Source organism: Camelus dromedarius, chromosome 3 (assembly GCF_036321535.1).
Source record: "Camelus dromedarius isolate mCamDro1 chromosome 3, mCamDro1.pat, whole genome shotgun sequence".
Classification (NCBI taxonomy): Eukaryota; Metazoa; Chordata; class Mammalia; order Artiodactyla; family Camelidae; genus Camelus; species Camelus dromedarius.
This window is the reverse complement of record NC_087438.1, coordinates 35,849,922-35,867,356: the sequence shown is the minus strand read 5'-3', so window position 1 is coordinate 35,867,356 and position 17,435 is coordinate 35,849,922. Positions and strand designations below refer to the sequence as shown.

The 17,435-nt window shown below is 36.3% G+C and overlaps 1 protein-coding gene and 1 non-coding gene across 5 annotated transcripts in view; one reads left to right on the top strand and one right to left on the bottom strand.

Annotated features, from left to right (window-relative positions):
• PLPP1 (phospholipid phosphatase 1) overlaps positions 1–17,435 on the top strand; it is a 91,881-nt gene that overhangs the window by 54,278 nt on the left and 20,168 nt on the right. For 2 of the 4 annotated variants that reach the window (XM_031445185.2, XM_064480667.1), the window contains exon 3: positions 8,408–8,688. In XM_031445185.2, coding sequence (XP_031301045.1) covers positions 8,408–8,688 — 281 coding nt within the window. Of the gene's footprint in view, positions 1–3,629; positions 3,782–5,164; positions 5,240–8,407; positions 8,689–17,435 lie in introns of those variants that run through there. The other 2 variants (XM_031445192.2, XM_010977766.2) reach the window with 2 other exon arrangements.
• LOC116152380 (small nucleolar RNA SNORA31) lies at positions 9,554–9,681 on the bottom strand. Its single transcript, XR_004136019.1, has one exon. It is a non-coding gene; the product is annotated as a small nucleolar RNA SNORA31 (small nucleolar RNA).

Here is a 17,435-nt window from a genome sequence, read left to right as displayed (position 1 = left end):
AATATCTGAATGAAACCCTTGCCGGGTAGGGTATTCTTGGTCATAGGCTTTTACTTCTTCATCACTTTAAATATATCATATTACTCCCTTCTATTCTGTAGAGTTTCTGCCGAAAAGTCAACTGATAGCCTTATGGCTGTTCCTTTGTATGTAACTCATTGCTTTTACCTTTCTTCTTTCAATATTCTCTCTGTATTTTTAATTTTTGCCATTTTAATTATAATGTTCTTGGTGTGGTCCTTTTTGGGTTGATCCTGTTTGGGGCTCTGTGTGCTTCTGGATCTTGATGTCTGTTTCCTTTCCCAAATTAGGGAAGTTTTCAGCTATTACGTCTTCAGGTATGTTCTCTGCCCCTTTCTCTCTCTCTTCTCCTTCTGGGACCCCTATAATGTGAATGTTTGTAAGCTTTATATTTTCCCAGCAATCTCTTAAACTGTCCTTATTTGTTTTTATTCTTTTTTCTCTTCAGCTTCAGTGATTTCCACTACTCTGTCTTCCAGTTCACTGACCCATTCTTCTGTATTTCTAATCTACCATTGGTTTCTTCTAGTGTATTTTTTATTTTAGCTATTGTATTCTTCAGCTCTATTTGGTTCTTTACATTTTCTAACTCTGTTAAAAACTTGTAAATTCTCACTCTGTTCATCCATTTTTCTTCCAGGTTCTTTGAGCAGCTTCATGATCATTACCATAAACTCTTTATCAGGTAGATTGCTTATCTCCAGTTCACTTAGTTCTTTTGGGGTTTTATCTTCTTTCTTTGCTTGGAACATGTTTCTTTGTCACCTCAGTTTGCCTAATTCACTGTTTTTATTTCTTTGTATTTAGTAGGTTGGTTATATTTCCTGATCTTGGAGAAGAAGCTTTATGTAGGAAATGTCCTATGGGGTCCAGCACCATACTTCCCTCTGGTCATCAGATCTATATGTTCTAGGGATGCTCTCTATGTGGGCTGCATCAGTCCTTCTTTTGTGACTGGCTAACAACTGTGGGTGCACTGGTAGGCATGGGTGGCCCTTGGTTCCACTGGTTGCCAGGCCTTGCCTTGGATGGAGGCTGCCAGCTGGTGGTGGGTGGGGCTGGGTGTCCCAGGTGGTGCCAGACTACTAGCAGGTGGAATGTGTCTTTACACAGCTTGCTGTGGGGATGCAGTGGTCATGGGGCTTAGATTGGGCTATTGGTGGGCCGTGTTGGGGCCCAGGGGAACCTGGGGCTATTGCTGGCCCACTGATGGTTGGAGCTTGGTTCTGGGGTCTTTGGCTATGGGGCCAGGAGGTTCTGAAGCTGGTGTCAGCCCACTGTGGGCAGTGCTGGGGCTCAGGGTGTCCCACAGCTGGTGCCAGCCCACTTTTGAACAGAGCTGGGTCCCAGAGTTTGTAGCTGCAGGGCTCTAGGGATCCCAGCAGTGGTGTCTGCCACAGGTGGGTTGGGCTGGAGCCTAGTGGATCCCAGGGCTGGTGCCTGACCACTGGTGTGTGAGGCCAGGACTAGGGCTAGTGCTGGCATGCTGGTAGGTGGAGCTGGGTTAGTTAGCTAGTTGTGTGTGTGTAGGCGGTGTTTCCGGGGTCTCAGGGCTAGCAGTGGTCCCCTCGTGGGTGGAGTCAGGTCCTCGGTCCTGTGGTGGGCAGGCTGTGTTCTTAGGTGGCTGAGAGTTCAGTGGGTTCTACAGCAGCTGACCTTCTGGTGGGTGGATCTGTATTCCTACCCACCTAGCCTTCTGGCTTGGGGCATCTCAGGGTTGGTGCCATCTGGTGGGTAGGGCTGGTCTGGCACTGATTGGCTAGAGGAAGGATTCTAAAATGGCACTTAGCAGCACCAGTATCCTTGTGATGGTGGGATGAGCTCCCCAGAGTGTCTGCTGCTAGCATCTTTGTCCCCAGGGTGAGTTTCAATTGCCTCTACGTCTCTGGGAGGCTCTCCCAGCAAGTGAGTTCTACTCAAGCTCCATTCAAATAACTGCTTCTGCCCTGGGTATTAGAACATAGGAGATTTTATGTGCACTCTCTTAAGAATAGAGTCTGTATTTCCCATAGTCCTCTGGCTCTCCCAGACTGAGCCCTGCTGGCTTTCAAAGCCAAACATTCTGGGAGTTTTGTGCAGGACTCTGGGCTGAGGAGTCTGATGTGAAGATAAGACCCTTCCCTTCTTGGGGAAAACCTCTGCAATTACAATTATCCTCTCATTTGTGGGTTGCCTACCCCGGAAGTATGGGTGATGACTGTACTGCGTCTTCACCCTTGCATGTCTTGTTGTGGTTTCTTTTTTTTTATCTTTTGCTGTAGAAGATCTTTTGCATTAATCTTCAGGTCACTCTCATTGATAGTTGCTCTGTAAATAGTTGTAATTTTGCTGTGCCTATTGGAAGAGCTGAGCTCAGGGTCTTCCTACTCTGCCTTTTTGTCCACTCCTTGCATCATAAAGACTTCGAATGGGTTGACAGCTTGGCAAATTGGCTAACACAAAGAAATAAACTTTGGTTCATGTATTCAGAGTCTAAATGAAAAACAGGAAGATAAATAAAAAGAACCAGGAACATGCGTCTCCTTTTCATTTGGCCCTTAGAGATTGAACACATTTAATATTAGTAGTATATGCATCAGGCATTGTGACAGAGGCTTGGTTGTCATTGAGCCTTTAGGGCTTAGTGGAACTGATAGGGACTGTAAATGGTCTCATCAAGACTTGGTGCTTCACAGAAAGAACACTTGAAGATACAGTGAGTATGTTAACTTAGTGGTTATGATATTACTGCTGGGAGAATTGGTCATTTAGGGAGAGACCTGTCCATAATTTGAAAAGTCTTGAAGCAGACCTCATGTTGAGGGTTTCTGCTGAACTCTTGTCTTTTTAAGAAAGGTGTCCTAGTCAGTATGCTGCAGTATGAATTAGGATGCTGGGTACAGTGAGTGAAGTAAAAGAGGACTGAATTCATAAAGTTCACATTTAGGCAAAAGTTCAGACATTTTAGGAGGTGAATGTGGGACATGATCTTTAGGGAAGACATTGATGATGAAAACAGAGAGCTGTCTTTTAGGTGCTTTTGTGCTTGACTCCATTGTCCATCTTTTCTTAAGGAACTTGCTTTAAGTTCAGACTCCTTTTCACAGCAGCTCTAAATTTGCTGTAGACATTACAGAAATGAGTGGATAAACTTTATTTAGATACCTTGATAGCTAAGCCAGTGACTATGACCTGTCTAAATGTGGTAGTAATATCAAGATAAAATGGGGAATATCAAAATGCTGTTTTCCTTTTGGAAGCTAAGATCGTGACAAATTGGTTTGGAAATAATGTTGAAAACCCTATGATTAAATGACAAGAGCATGAGAAGAGATTTTTTTTCCTCCAAAACAGATGAGTGTATTGTGGTAAAAATGAAGGGAAGAAGTTGCTTTTGATTAAATTGGTTAATAGAGGACTTGGAGGTGTTATTTCCTGTAGAAAAAAGATCTTTACCCTAAACTGTAATTTTTCTAACTTCTGTTGCATGTGTTGCTGCATTTCCTTTTTCCATGTGCTCTTATTTTCATGGAAAAAATATTTTAAACACCGTCGCTGGGATAATTATTGCCATTTATTAGTTTTGATATTTCCTTTTTAATGATATTTTCATTTATTCCTTTTGCTAGCTGGATTGCCTTTTGCAATTCTTACTTCAAGGCATACCCCCTTCCAACGAGGATTATTCTGTAATGATGAGTCCATCAAGTACCCTTACAAAGAAGACACCATACCTTATCCGTTATTAGGTGGAATAATCATTCCATTCAGTATTATCGTTGTAAGTTAAATCCACTTTTCCAAGTTTATCACTTTTGGGCAATTGGCTTAATTTTGTGTTAATCTGTGTTAATGATTGAATGTGTAACCCTGTAAAACAATGTTTTTTTGTAACCTTTAATGTTATTTGTTCAAAATAAACTCAGCTATTTTAAGTGGGGACAGAAGAGTAACAGTGTATAATGAGAATAATCTTACTGAATCTGTGTAGGTTTTATGCTGATGTTTTTCAAGTCACTGTGATTTTTTTAGAGCTCTAACTTGTTATTGTTTCAGTAATAATCCAATAGGTGACTTTTATGTCAATATATTTCTAGCATACTTTATACCTAGGATATTATTTTATGACTTACTGAAACTGTGTATATGAGCCTACTTTCTAGCTACTGATTCTAGAAAAGAAAAATTGCTGACTAATGTTAACATTTCATTAAACCCATGTTTAGAATTAAAATAATTTTTAGATAATGGCCGAAATAGGAGGGAAAAGCCAAAGTTCTATGTATAATTAGCAGTGAACATAAAAGAATTTTTACTGGTACTTAAAACACAATAGTAGTTGCTATTTTCTAGGATTTCAGGTGGGAATGCTTAGAAAATATGCTCTGGGGAGAAAACTTTAAGTGATTGGACCAGATGATTTTTATAATCTCTCAACTCAGAGATTCTATGACTTAGTTTTATCCTCCATAAGTTTTATCTTTAGAAATAAGATGTATGTTAAAAGCAGAAAATTTGGTCTTATCCAGGAGATAGGCTAAAAAGGTAATAGCATATATATATATGCATGCTTTATATATATATGCATGCTATCTTCTCTGTTTTGGAGTGTATTAAAAAAAAACTTCTTAATTTAGAAATTTAACATCTTATTGCAGAATGATCTCAGCTCCTTTTTAGCACTGAAAGTTAAACTTATAATTTGTGGTGTAAAATTAATAAGAGGAAACTTCTGCTACACAAATGTTTGTTTCACAAAACTGTGAGCTCCTTGAAGGCAGAGATGGTGCCTTGTTCATCTTGGTATACTCATTGCTTGCCCTGGAGCCTGGCATGTCCTAAGTGCTGGGACGAAACTGGAGTGATTATGCAGTAATGCTGGTGACTCTCCTACAGTACAGTGAAGTTTTAAGAAATTGGTGGTCCCTTTAATCTAGACAAGTCTTTACACTGAGTTTTTACTATTAAAAGAAAGCAAGCCATATTTATGATCTTTCCATTAAAGAGGGAGTATGAGTAGGGCCTTTTATATGTGTCTGAGAGTTTACTAGCTATTTACAACAATTTTAGTAGGACTCTCTATGCAAGTAATAGCTGATATCAGACAAGATTCAAGTACTCAAACACTGCTACCAATGTACTTGTCAATTCTACTTTTCTTTGTGTCTCAGTAAGAAGGATGCTGCACAAGCAAAACTACAGAAATCTGCTACAGACCAGAGGCCTGCAACAGGACAAGGTGCTGGCTCTGGGCACTGTGTGGTTATATGTAGCCTGTACAGCAAGCACAGGACCTGAGAGGCACTCAGCAAAAACTTATTAGTTATACTTTATTAACTTGGAAGTTTTGATTATTTCACCATCACCTGTGAGAAAGTTGTCTTTATAAAACATCAAGTAAGTTGCGTATAGTTTTCTTTAAAAAGAACAGACTGTTTAAAGGTACTGTAAAAGTACTGTTTTCATATCAGCTGTATCAACAAACACTGCCTAAGGCAGTGGTTTTATCTATTAATTTAAAACAATTTCAGTTTATTCATTAACTCAGCTTCTTTCAGGAAGCACTTGGTTAGACTAGTTTATGTTTCATTTGATTTTCTAGAAAGTAAATCATTTTTTTAAAAAAGAAATCATGACCGTGATTGAGACTTCATGCCAGGTCTTTGACATGATGTGCAAATGATTCACAAACATGAGTGACTGAGAAAGCCTGGTAGAGAATCAGAATTAATAGAGTTTCCCAGAAGCCAAGGGAGAATTTCAATAAGGATAAAATGGTCAGTGATATCAAATACTTCTGAGAAATTAAGATTTGGGTTGGTAAAAATGTGTTTGATTGATAAGGCCATTATGACTTTTTTGGAGAGAGATTCAGTGGAATAAAGGGAATGGAGGCATTTTGAGGTGTTTAGGAAGGAGTGAAAGTATACCAGTGATTATATATTCGTTTGGGAAGGTGGGCCTTGAGTGGAAGACACATAGCTATATGGACAGTGTAGAGCTGTATGAAATTATCTTGGTTGGTATATATATCTTGGAGATATAAAGGAGATGGTGAGAAAATACTGTGGTACATAGGTTTTCAAGGGTTGGATCACACTGATTTAGATAATTATTAGCTTCGATCTTCAAAAGTATTCTGTTTTACTCCCCCAAACATTATCTTTAGTTCTTTAATAATTTATCCTGTCTTTAGAATCTGAGTAAATAATACATGACAAGTCATCCCAGCTCTAAGAATAGGATACAGTTAGCTTAAGTGTGGACTTCACTAAAGACTGAGTTGGCATAAATGGCTCAAAAGGCAGGATAACGTATTAAAATGAAACAAAACTATGGCTATTGTGTAGGTGAAATGCAGACATATCCTTACATTTAAATTAGAAGAATTGATTTAGAACATCTCTATTATCTATTTCTCTCAATAAAGATGGAGTACATGATAAAAAATGATGTAAGTTAACCTAGCACTTGTCAGCTTTAGAGCCCCCCACTCTTCCCTGGTGTTACAGGTTAAGTTTCAGCTATATTGCTTCTGTAAATCAGCTTTTAATCTGTGCCCATTGCTCTAAATGGTCCTAGTGACCTGATGTTCAGTCATCGGTGGCAAGAACCAGGGTTGGTTGGCCCTAAACAATGATTATTATGAGCAGGAAGACTCGCAGACATCAATACCTGTTTTGGGAAAATAGTTGAGTGCTTATGCAAGAAATGCTGGCAGCTAAGGTATGGAAGTTTCAACTGCTCAAATTGTGGTAGATTAATATACTTGGTATATATTAAAATTATCAGAGTTCAACTCTATAACAAAATGTTAGAGAAATCTTTTCTTGCTGCTAATCTATCAAGGCAGTTGCTGTAACACCTTAACAGTCTGCGGAGACTTAACTTTAATGCAGAACCTCTAGGCAGTCGTGGGGGAGAACCTTTAGCACAGTTGCGGAAGTGTTGTATCCCCAGAAGTGCATTTAGTTTTATTCTCCTGTGAGACCTGCTCTCAGAAAAGGTCTCATTAAGTCATTCACGTTAATGATTATGCAAGGAAAATGTTTCTGTGGGGCTTAATGTGTTTAAGGGTGTTTACTTTTAACCCAAGAGGTAGCACCTTCAGTTGAAATTTATTGACCACCAGCTCTGTTTTAGGTCACTGTGGTAGTACTAGCTTTCCATTCAACGACTAAAAATTTATTCTTGCTTTTGTTGAGTTCATAGCCTAGTTGTCAGAGTTACAACATTCTAATTACGGAATTCTAGGAGCCATTGAGCCAAATGAGGAAAGAATTTTTGGTATCAGATTCTTGAAACCCCTTTCAGGAGGCAGCCGTTTATTTCTCTTATGGAAGGGTTCACTCTGAAGCCAGATAACCCTCACAACTTTGTAAAATTGTTTATGTAAATTTAAGATGAAGCAGTAAACCTAGTATGTATCTTAAGTGAAACTTCGTGATTTTATATCCACCCAACATAAATTAGCAAGCAGAATGTTTTTATTTTGGTCTCAGGTAGCTAGAGTGTGGCTTATTTTATCAGCAAATGTGATTTTTTTTTTATCATGTTGCCATTCAGTACTTTTTCAGATTTCTCAAGGTATTGGTCTGTGAATTTGGAAAGTATTTGGAAACCATAAAAAGGTTAAACTCATACTGGTGCATGCTTACACACATACACACTCTACTAGAATCTGGGAAGGCTGTAACCCTCATTTTACAAAAATCAGTGAAAAATAAAGAGGAAGGAGTCACTTGAGATTTTTTTTGGAGAAGGAGAGCATCAAGTGTGTTTGGTCTTTTAATGAGAGTTGTTAAGTCAGTTGGCCCTAAAGGCCTCCAGGAGAGGCAGGACTGGGAGGCCTTGTCAGTTAATCTCTGCCCTCTCTACCCTTTGGCCTCAGTGTTGGGTCCCTGCTTTTATATTAGCTTTTTCTCTCTCTGAAACTATTTTATCCTTTTTAATATGATGGATGTTTTTGAGTCAAAGGAATGTTTGATGAAATTGCAGCCTCTGTCAGTTAAAAGTACTTATAAAAGGGATGTTCTCCTTGGGGAAGTTTATGTTCTTTGAACAAACCATGGTTTTTGTTTCCATGATACATCATTGTGTACTTATTAAGACTCAGTTTATTTGAATACCAGCAAAGGAATAAGGTCTTACTGTTTCAAGGTAGACTTTGAAATTATTTTGGCTTAACCATTACTCTGTAAACAGTATTCACAATTGATCTGACACCTTTTTTTGTGGTCTAGAATTAGACATCTGAAGTTGCTCTCCATTTGTAGAGGGAAAAAAAGGGGGGAGGTGTTTTTTAAACAAAGATTTTATTGTGATTTACAATTTTATTTTCTATTTTTTCTTTGTTTAAAGTGCCTGGTTACTTCTTTAACATACTATTTTTCTGTTTCTTTTTCAGATGATTGTTGGAGAAACCCTGTCTGTTTACTTTAACCTCTTGCACTCGAATTCCTTTATCAGGAATAACTACATAGCCACTATTTACAAAGCCATTGGAACATTTTTATTTGGTGCAGCTGCTAGTCAGTCTCTGACTGACATTGCCAAGTATTCCATAGGCAGACTGCGGCCTCACTTCTTGGATGTTTGTGACCCAGACTGGTCAAAAATCAACTGCAGTGATGGTTACATTGAAAACTACATATGTCGAGGGAATGCACAAAAAGTGAAGGAGGGCAGGTGCGTGTTACATTTTTAATGCTTGTTTTATCTTGTGTATTTTTGGAATAGAAGGTTTCAATGATTGAAAAAATGAGCCATCCACAGGCATAGAGAGAGAAGCTAGTGTAATCACTGAGAGGTGAATTGAAATCATGTTTGATCTATTTTCTCTGCTTACTCTTTATTTTCTATTTTATCCCTATCCTCTATTTAAGAGCATTTTAATGCACTTTATAAATCATGTAGTCCAGGGTAAGCAAGCTTTTTCTTAAAGTTCTAGATGGTAAATATATTTTAGGGTTTGTGGGTCATATGTTGACTACTGTCCAACTTTACCTTTGTAGCAGGAAAGAACAGCCATAGACAGTCCTTTAGCAAATGAGTGTTAACTGTGTTCCAGTAAAACTTTTATTATTACATAAACAATAGCTGCCCATATGGGTTATCATTTACTTCTGATCTAGTCCACCCATGTATGAAGCTTTCTTTATCTCTTAGTATTCATAGAGTATATTTTTTGTAGGGTAACTTCATTCATATTTTGATAGCTATAGCTCCTCAGGTTGCCTTCTTTTTTTTTTTTTTTTTTTTTTTTTTCAGATGAATTTAAATGCATTTTATTTTTAGACAACCTACACATTTTTTTTCTCAAAAACAATGCCTCCGCTCCAAATAAATCAACATCAAAATAAATGAAGCTCAAGATGGCATCAGTTCCATTTGTCTTTTAAGTCCTGGTGTTGTGTGGATGAAAGCAGTGGCCAGCCAGTTATGACGACAGGTGATAGATCCAAACAGCCAAATTTGTTACTGTAAAAACAAGGAAGATTCTATTAATATCTTTTTCCAATATGAAAGAAAGTATTTAACATTTTTAGGCTACAGGTGTATTCCCCTATTCAATCTGGGCTGCCACACAGACAGACAGAAAGCGCAGGGACTTTTCTTTCGCATCCTAGTGCAAACCAAAAGAACAACAGCAGACTGTTCAAGGTCTATCAGTGGATGCAGCAGGTTGCCTTCTTATAACACACTTGTTGGGCTTCTTTCTACATTTGCGGCACTATTAGACATGAATGGAAAGAGAATGTTTGGAACCCAAAAGGTCTGATTCCTGTAGTTTGTAGATGAGCAGACAGAAGCCCAGTTATATTAAGTAAAGTCGCTAATTAGTAGCAGAGTCTATTGCTCATCCCACGTCTTGGAATTGTCAGTCCTACTTGTTTTATATGTTTGGCTTTTTTATATTTTAGAATAGCTAATATCATTTTCCTTTATTTATTCATCCAGCAAATACTTTGTCTTAGTAAAACATCCTTTGATTGTTTTTTTATATATGATTCCCAGACACTTTATTGTCATTGTGGTCACACAGGCCTACTAGTAGTCCCCAGTATTTGCATTTAAGAGGATCCATTGTGCTATGTGCTTGGAATTCAGCAGTGAACAAGACAGCTCTGGTTTCTGTTTTTAAGGAGCTTAGTCTAGCAGGGAAGACTTACATTAAACAAATGTTGACAATGGAAGAGAACCTCCCTGTGATAAACAAGGCCAAAGAATAGAGAGACTATTGATTGGCAAGCTTTGAGGTGATGATATGAGGACCACTATGGATATAAAGTCTTAATGATTGAAGAGGGAAAAGTTACTTAAGTGGTAAGTGGTTGAGAAGTAGATAGTAGAAGGTGATACTGTTGATTTGAGCTTAGGTAAGCAAGCATTTTTATAAGAGGGAAAGAATGGTCCAGAAATGACTTTGAGGAGTGATGAAGATATCGAGATCAACACTGGACTCTTAAGGTGTGAGATGTGGATATCTCATTCTCTGCTTTGATGGTGATACAGGACCGAGCAGAATCCTAGGGAAATGCTCTTTAATTTAATGACTAGGAGATGTAGCAAACCTTCAGTGAAGAATTTGAAGACATGAAGAAATATAGAGGAATTTAACAACAGAATTGGAGTTCCAGACTGTACAGTGGAGGGGTTGGATAAACTCCAAGGATAAACTCCCTACTTAGTCATGGTGTTTTACAATTTTTATATTAAGTGGATTCAATTTGCTAATATTTTATTAAGGATTTTTACTTTTGTGTTCATGAGTGTTACTTGTTTGTAGTTTTCTTATGAAGTTTTTGCTCAGACTTGGTATCAAATGTTTGGTATTAAATGTTTTGTAGAATTCACCAGTAAATCTATTTAGAATGGGAGTTTTCTTTGTGGGAATGTTTTAAGCTATAGTTTCATTTTTAAGAATAGATGTAGGATTATTCAGGTTATCTGTTTCCTGTATGAGTGTTAATCATTTGTCTCTGAAGGAATTTGTCCATTTTATCTAAACTATCAAATTTATTGGCATCAAGTTGTTCACAGTGTCTCCCTACTATCCTTTTACTGTTTGTAGGAACTGTAGAGCTAGCCCTCTTACATTCCTGCCATTGATAATGTGTATCATACCTCTTTTTCTCTTGAGTGGTCTTGCTAGAAGTTTATCAATTTTGTTGATCTTTTTATTAGTTTCATTGGTTCCTTTTGGGTTCACTGACTTTGTTGTTCTGTATTCAATTTCATTTATTTCTGCTGTTTTGATTTACTTTCTTCTGCTTGCTTTCAGTTTTGTTTGCTCTTATTTTTTCATAAGGTATAAACTTAATTAGCTATGTCACAAGTTTTGATATGTTGTATCTTCATTTTCATTTAACTGAAAATATTTTCTAATTTCCCTTGTGTTTTCCTTTGATCTATGAGTTATTTATTTTTCTGTCATTGATTTTTGGTTTAATTATATTGTGATCAGAGAACATACTTTGTATGATTAGAATGCCTTTAAATTTATTGAGGTTTGTTTCATGGCCCAGTATATGGTCTGTCCGTGAGAATAATACCATGTACATTTGAAGAGAATGTGTATTCTTCTGTTTTGGGGTTGAGTGTTCTGTACATATAAATTTGGTCAAATCGATTAATAGTGTTATTCAAATCTTCTGTATCTGTATGAATTTTCTACAGAGGTTTTTTGTCAGTTATTCTTTAGGAGTTTGAAATCTCTAACTGTAATTGTTGAATTGTTTTTATTCTTTCATTTCTGCCAGCTTTTATTTCATTTTGTGATTCTGCTGTTCAGTGTGTAACATTTTTAACTGTTATTTTTTCTTACTGTACCCTTTTAAGTATGAGATGTCTCTATTTCTAGAATTATTTTTTGCTATAAGTCTATTTTGTTTGATAGTAATATATATCCACTCCAGTCCTATTATGTTTATTGTTTGAATAGTATATAATTTCCATAAGTAAAACTTTTAGTTTATTGGAATCTTTGAATTTAAAGTGTGTTTGTTGGATATTTAATGTATGTAATTCAGATCTTGTTTATACTTTTTAATCTAGTCTGAAAAAATCTCTGCTTATTGATTACAGTGTTTAATTAATTTACATTTAATGTAACTATCCATCTCAATTTAGGTCTGCCATTTTGCTGTGTGTTCTCTGTCTCATCTGGCTCTTTTTTAAAATCGTGATATAACTTGACATATTATAACGTATTATAACATTATATTAGTTTCAGGTGTAATTTCTTTTTTCATCTCTCTTAATTTCTATTCTTCCTATGCTGTTTTCTTTTGTATCACATAAATATTTTTTAGTATAAAATTTTAAGTATTCTGTTGACATTTAACCCTGATTTTTTGTGGGTTTTTTTGTGTGTTTCTTAGGGATTACATCTGTTTATCATAATTTACTTCAAGTTAATTCTGACTTTCTTACAGCAAAATTAGCCCTTTGTACATAGCATAGCTCTGTGCCTCCAACCTCCCCACACACTTTGGGTTATTATTATCATATGTATTACATCCATATACATTTTAAACTCAACAAAGTTTTGTTGTTATTTTTGCTTTAAACAGTTATGTTTAAAGAAATTGATAGAAGAAATTAAATGAAAGTCTCCTCAATTTAATGATTAGGAGATACAGTGAATCATAGTGAAGAGTTTGAAGATACAAGAAAAATATAGGTTTCTTTATAGAACTGGAATTCTGGAGTATACAGTTGGGATTTAAGTTACCATCTGGTGTAATTTCTCCCATCCTGAAGAAATTTCTTTAGTATTTTTGTGGCTCAGGTTTGCTAGCAGAAAATTGTTAGCTTTTGTTTATCTGGAAATATCTTTATTTTGCTTTCATTTTTCAAGAATAGTTTTGCTGGGTATAAAATTCTTTGATGTGGTTTTTTTCTTTCCATAGGTTGACTATGTCATTGCACAGTTTTTTGGTTTCTGTTGTTTCTGATGAGAGATGATCTATTAGTTGTATTCTTGTTCTCCTTTATGTGATTTTCTCTCATACTGCTTTTGTCAATTTTACTGTGACGTGTCTAGGTATGGTTCTGTCTTTATATTTAGACTGCCTGGAGTTTGTTCAGCTTCTTTATGGTTTTTAACATTCTAGTCTTAGTTTAGCACTTGTACATCAAGCAGTGTGCCTGTGTCTCTAAGAATCTCTCTCCTGTATCACCAAACAGAAAACATACAGGAAAACTCTTAATAATTTTCTCTCAGCCAAGGAATTTAAGAAGGCCACTGTGGTGATAGGAGTTTACCTAAACTCCAGAAAGTGTCTTTGTATATGATTCTTAAAGGACACAAATTCTTCACACATGTATTGTTTCTCTGGTTCAGGTACATAAATCTTAGCTCAAAATTTTCTTGTGACATATCTTATTGAGAAATTTTTCTTTCTTGCTCAAGCCACTTGGACAAAATTTGAAATAATATAATTTAGTTAAAATGGTATAAAAAGAATTACATTTTTTAGTCTACATGTGTCATACTCCCTAACTCTTCCTAGTGTACCCAAATTGGCCATCATGTACCATTACTCTGATTGTACTTTTGACTTAAGTACACTTGGGTTTTTTACCCATCATTTAACTTTTCTACACCAACCCATATGCAGTTGTCCACTTAACATCCTGTGTAAGGGTCAGGAAAACAATCTCTTTGAAAGCAGTATAAATATTTGGATAACTCAAATTGCAGAAACTGTATATTACAAATAATTATTATCTATAGTTTTCAGTGGAAAACATCTCTTGGTAAGTTTTGGGGTTCTGAAACAAGGATAAAGGAAAATCAAACATAGAAATGAAATTTTAAGAAAACTGTATCTTCCAAGAAAAACATAATTCCCATCAGTGTTTCTAGAATGAATTAGTTGTTAGTTTCAGAGCTGTATAACATTGGTACATAACTGTGGTTTTGTGTTGCTATTCTACAGTTTGGTTGGATACAGGCTTTCCTGTTCCTTTTCTTTTAGATTTTAAAGGTCAGGATGCCAGAAATGCAAAAACATTTCAGTCTAGACATTGTCCATAAGTTTATTAGGATTATAGTGCAATCTGCTCTTTTAATTTGTTTATCTCCACAGCCTGCCCTCTGTACATTTTTAATTGTAAAATTGTAATGTTTGACATTGGAGAGAAGGGAACCTAAGCACCTGAAATGAGTCTTTTTTGTTGGCTATAAATAAGTCAGAGATATATCTTAGGATGAAAGTACCCTCTTGCAGTTTTGGTATTTGATCTTGACTTTTTTCCCATTTGTTCTCTTACTTCTTTTTCTCTTTCTCCTTGCTCCCTTCCTGCACATGTGTATGCTCTTGTGTTCTGTCTGATATCACTGATGTCACAGGACTTTTATTGGGCTTCATTTATGGTGGCCATTGGGTCCTAAGCATAGGAGGGAGAACATAATGGACTGTAATGGAATTCTGCTAGTTGTAGTATCCAGAGAGCTCCTCTTCATTATTTAAAATTAATACCTGGGAATTTACTATGAAGGAAAAGGGGTTTATGCTTGTAACAATAGGACATCCAACTGCCATTGCTTATGCCAATGAGAATAGCATTACTCTCAGGTTTTGAAAAAAATTACTAATGAGCCCAGGCAGTTTAGACTTGTAGCTCCCTTCATAGGTCAAGATTCTCTTTAGAGAGTCTTCAGACTGGTGGCTCTCAAACATTAGTGGTTCCTTAGAATCACTTGGAGGGCTTTTTAAAGTACTGATTTCTGGGGCTTCATCCCCAAATATTTGATTCAGAAGATTTGGTGTGGGGCCTGAGAATTTGTATTTCTAACAAGTTCTCAGATGCTGCTAATGTTGTTGATCTTGAGAACCACTGCTTTATATCACCTGGATATGGGAACACAACCTTTCACAACATCTACTGTCTCAAGATGTGGGAGCTGATACTTACCCTGTTAGGTAGAGTAAATTTAAGATTGTGCACGACGAGCTGCTCTATTTATGATAATACAGTATAGGAACTTTAGACTTTGAGAGATTCACTTTTTTTTTTTCTGGCTTTTCTTTAAATTACATTTGTTTAAGTGTAAACTCAGTGTTCCTGATTAGTTTTGAATGATTGATCTCTGACTATATGAATCAGGTAACCCATACAAAGTTGTTTTTGTTTGGATTATGGCAGCTTATGTTGCTTAGATGTTTAATTGCAATATGTTTGTTTGAATGGGAAAAATAATTTTCCTTTTCTCTTTTTAATGCAGCCCACATGCAGGTAAATAAAGCTGAAGTTTGAGGGTGTGCCTTCTGTAATGATGATAAACAATTATAACTAGACTGACTGGCTGTGGTACTAAGTACCTGGAAAAACTTGCTTTATACTTTGAGAGAATGGCTTCTTCTGTGCAATCTAATTGTAAACGTCATTGGATAAGCCTTTATGCCTTCAAAAAGATTCATTTGTTTGACTGTGTGGTCAGTATTTCTCAGGCATGTGTATCAGTAACCTGGACAGCCTTCTTTTTAGTCTTGTATCTGTATGGAAATATCAACATATAGAAAGAAAAGGGATGATTTTAAAAGATCCTTTACTCTACGAAAGGACATTAGCTGTTAGTGTATTTAAAAGGAAGTGACTTTAAAGGAAGGGCCAGCACCTCTTTCCACTTCCTCTGTTCTAAATGTCAGTATCTGACATGTGACGTGTAGCTGTGACTGCTGCATCACCCCCACACCGCTCTGACTCTTTTTGCCCCCAGTTTTTGTATGTATTAGCCACATTGGAATCACGTAGAAGGATTGCTTGGCCTCACCCTCAGGATTTCTGATTCAGTGGGTCTGGGAGGTGGCCCAAGAATTTGCACTTCTACCAGAATGTGCCCAGTTGGTGCTTTGGCTGCTGATCTTAGAACCACTGTTTCAGTCTATTCTGTGAAGTTACTAAATTTGACTAATACCTATTACTCCTAAGTCCTAGTCAGCATGGGTGCTACCAAGGTATACTGGTTGCCCTTGTGGTGCTCACTACATAGGAGCTGAGACATGTTTGGAGATTGTGTGGGTGATAGAAAGTGATACGTGCCTTACAGGAGTGAAGATAAAATGCTCCATGAATTCAGAGGATGTAGAACTACTTCTAGCACAGGAGGCATTTTGGAGGATGAATAAAGGTTCGAATGTATAAAATTGGGATGGGATGTGTATCAGGTCCAGGGAGCAGCATAATTGAAGTCTGGTGCGTTGAAAGTTAAGGGAACTTTTCATCTTTGATTAAAGAGTGAAAATGTAGTTATACAACATGGTACCTAATTAAATAACTACATATATTTTTATGCAAATGTCTGATTTTGCCTGTTTGCATTCATATATTCCATATAATTTTATTTATTTTAATGTGGCAATAAAAGCAAAAATTTTTTACTCTCTTAGATTTAACTTGGTGCCTGATTCATTTTCTTGCGAGGAAGAGTATGTTGAGTCTAGGTGTGACCCTGTTTTGGCTGAGGTGCAAGCTTAGAAAGATGAACTCCTTTCTCCACTTTTAGTAACTTTCTGCCACTATTTATTGGTAAATATTTGTATACATAATTTATTTTAAAAACAATTACACCCACACACACTTACCAAATTAGCAATACTCTTAAGTTTTAGATGCTTGTCATTTCATGCTATTCCCCACCTCCCCTTTTAAATGGTTGTTTAGAGAATTAGTTATGAACAAATGCATCAGCTTTTGGTGCTTCTTGGGTTTCTCCTTGGATTTTCAGTTTTTGAGTTAGATTGTAGGTCTTGCAATGGATATGTTAAGATGAAAGTTACCCTTAAGTTTTTTGATAAATCACCCGGTGCTGCATCTTAAATGTTAAAAGGCTACTGAATCATACTAACATGTCATTAGCTGACGACTTCATATTGATGCTTTGTACCTTCTCCTTAGAATTCGTGAATTCCACATTGTCATCTTTGAAATACGAAAAAAATTGTTTCCTAAATATATTAGTGAGTACTTTTTCTAGATTAAAATATAATGATATAATGATAAACCCCATGGATCAAATGGTGATGTATAAGTTTTCATTCAAAATAAATGTGAAGGAAAGAGGGTATATAGCTCAGTGGTAGAGTGTATACCTGGCATGCATGAGGTCCTGGGTTCAGTCCTTAGTACCTCCATTAAAAAAAAATGTGAACAATACCTTTAGATATTTTCATCTGATAGAAAATAAATATTTTTATTGAGAGGTAGGAAGTAAGTTGAGTTAGTAAACAGTGAAACAAGTCTAATGTACTGATTTTGTTGACTGCATATTTGGAGAGTTAAAATCTGTGTTAGAGTGTATGTTAAATAAAGAAAACACAGTATTTTCCTGTTTTAAGTAACTTTTGTAATAAAAAGAGAAGATGGAAAACAAAAAAAGCATCAGCATTCACTTGGATGTGTCCTAAGTGTATTCCTACTTGAGC